We start from the raw sequence: 746 nt of genomic DNA on the forward strand, positions 1-746 counted from the left end.
TGATTTTTTATATAAAAAAATTTTTGGGAAAGAAGATAAAGTAAGGTGGGGGTGGAAAATAAAGTTATAAAAATTTGGGATTGTAGGTGGTACATATAAAAAAATTTGGATTTAATTTGTAAAAATTTAAAAAAATTGGGTACTGAAATTGCAATATTCCTTTTTAATTGACATTTTTTATTGTTTCTAACGGAAAACCTAACAAATCTTAACGGTAGGGGTTTTTCATACAAAAGGTTTCAAATATGAGGATCTTCTGCAATTTTCAATAGGTAAGAAGGGGTGTTTTTGGCTATTGATCCCAAATTCAATTGTTTTAGTTAAAGAGAATGCAAACGAAGATAAACAGAAAAAACTAATATTGTTCCTGGGAAAATCCGTCATGGGACAGAAATAGTTGAGCTAAATGGCAGCTGGTTTCTTGATCATATCATAAACCATCTTCTCTCTGGACAACGGCATTCACCATTTTTCGATATTCTAACAAAACCACTAATAAAAACTCCAACAAATGGTTTTAGACTTGGTTGATCAAGAATTGAAGAGATTCAATTTTGAGGTCATTTTCTCATGTGAGCTGATGCAAAGGAAGCAATAAAGAGGGTTTTGTGATTGGAAATTAACTACAATCCGAATTTAGGGTTTGAGTTGCTTGTTGGTTTTTCTTCTTTTCCATGGAACAAGAAAAAGCCAAACCAAATAGGCTTTATCAGGTTTGGAAGGGAAGCAATGTAAGTCTTCCCCCC

The 746-nt window shown here is 32.4% G+C and overlaps 1 protein-coding gene across 1 annotated transcript in view; it reads left to right on the forward strand.

Moving 5' to 3' along the window:
- The first annotated feature begins 337 nt into the window (after positions 1 to 337).
- LOC111403659 (probable protein S-acyltransferase 3) overlaps positions 338 to 746 on the forward strand; it is a 6,004-nt gene continuing 5,595 nt past the window's right edge. Inside the window, exon 1 of the mRNA XM_023032244.1 lies at positions 338 to 731. Within this exon, the coding sequence (XP_022888012.1) occupies positions 675 to 731 (57 nt within the window). The 5' untranslated portion in view covers positions 338 to 674. The remainder of the gene's footprint in view (positions 732 to 746) is intronic.

Source organism: Olea europaea, chromosome 11, assembly GCF_002742605.1.
Source record: "Olea europaea var. sylvestris chromosome 11, O_europaea_v1, whole genome shotgun sequence".
NCBI lineage: Eukaryota > Viridiplantae > Streptophyta > Magnoliopsida > Lamiales > Oleaceae > Olea > Olea europaea.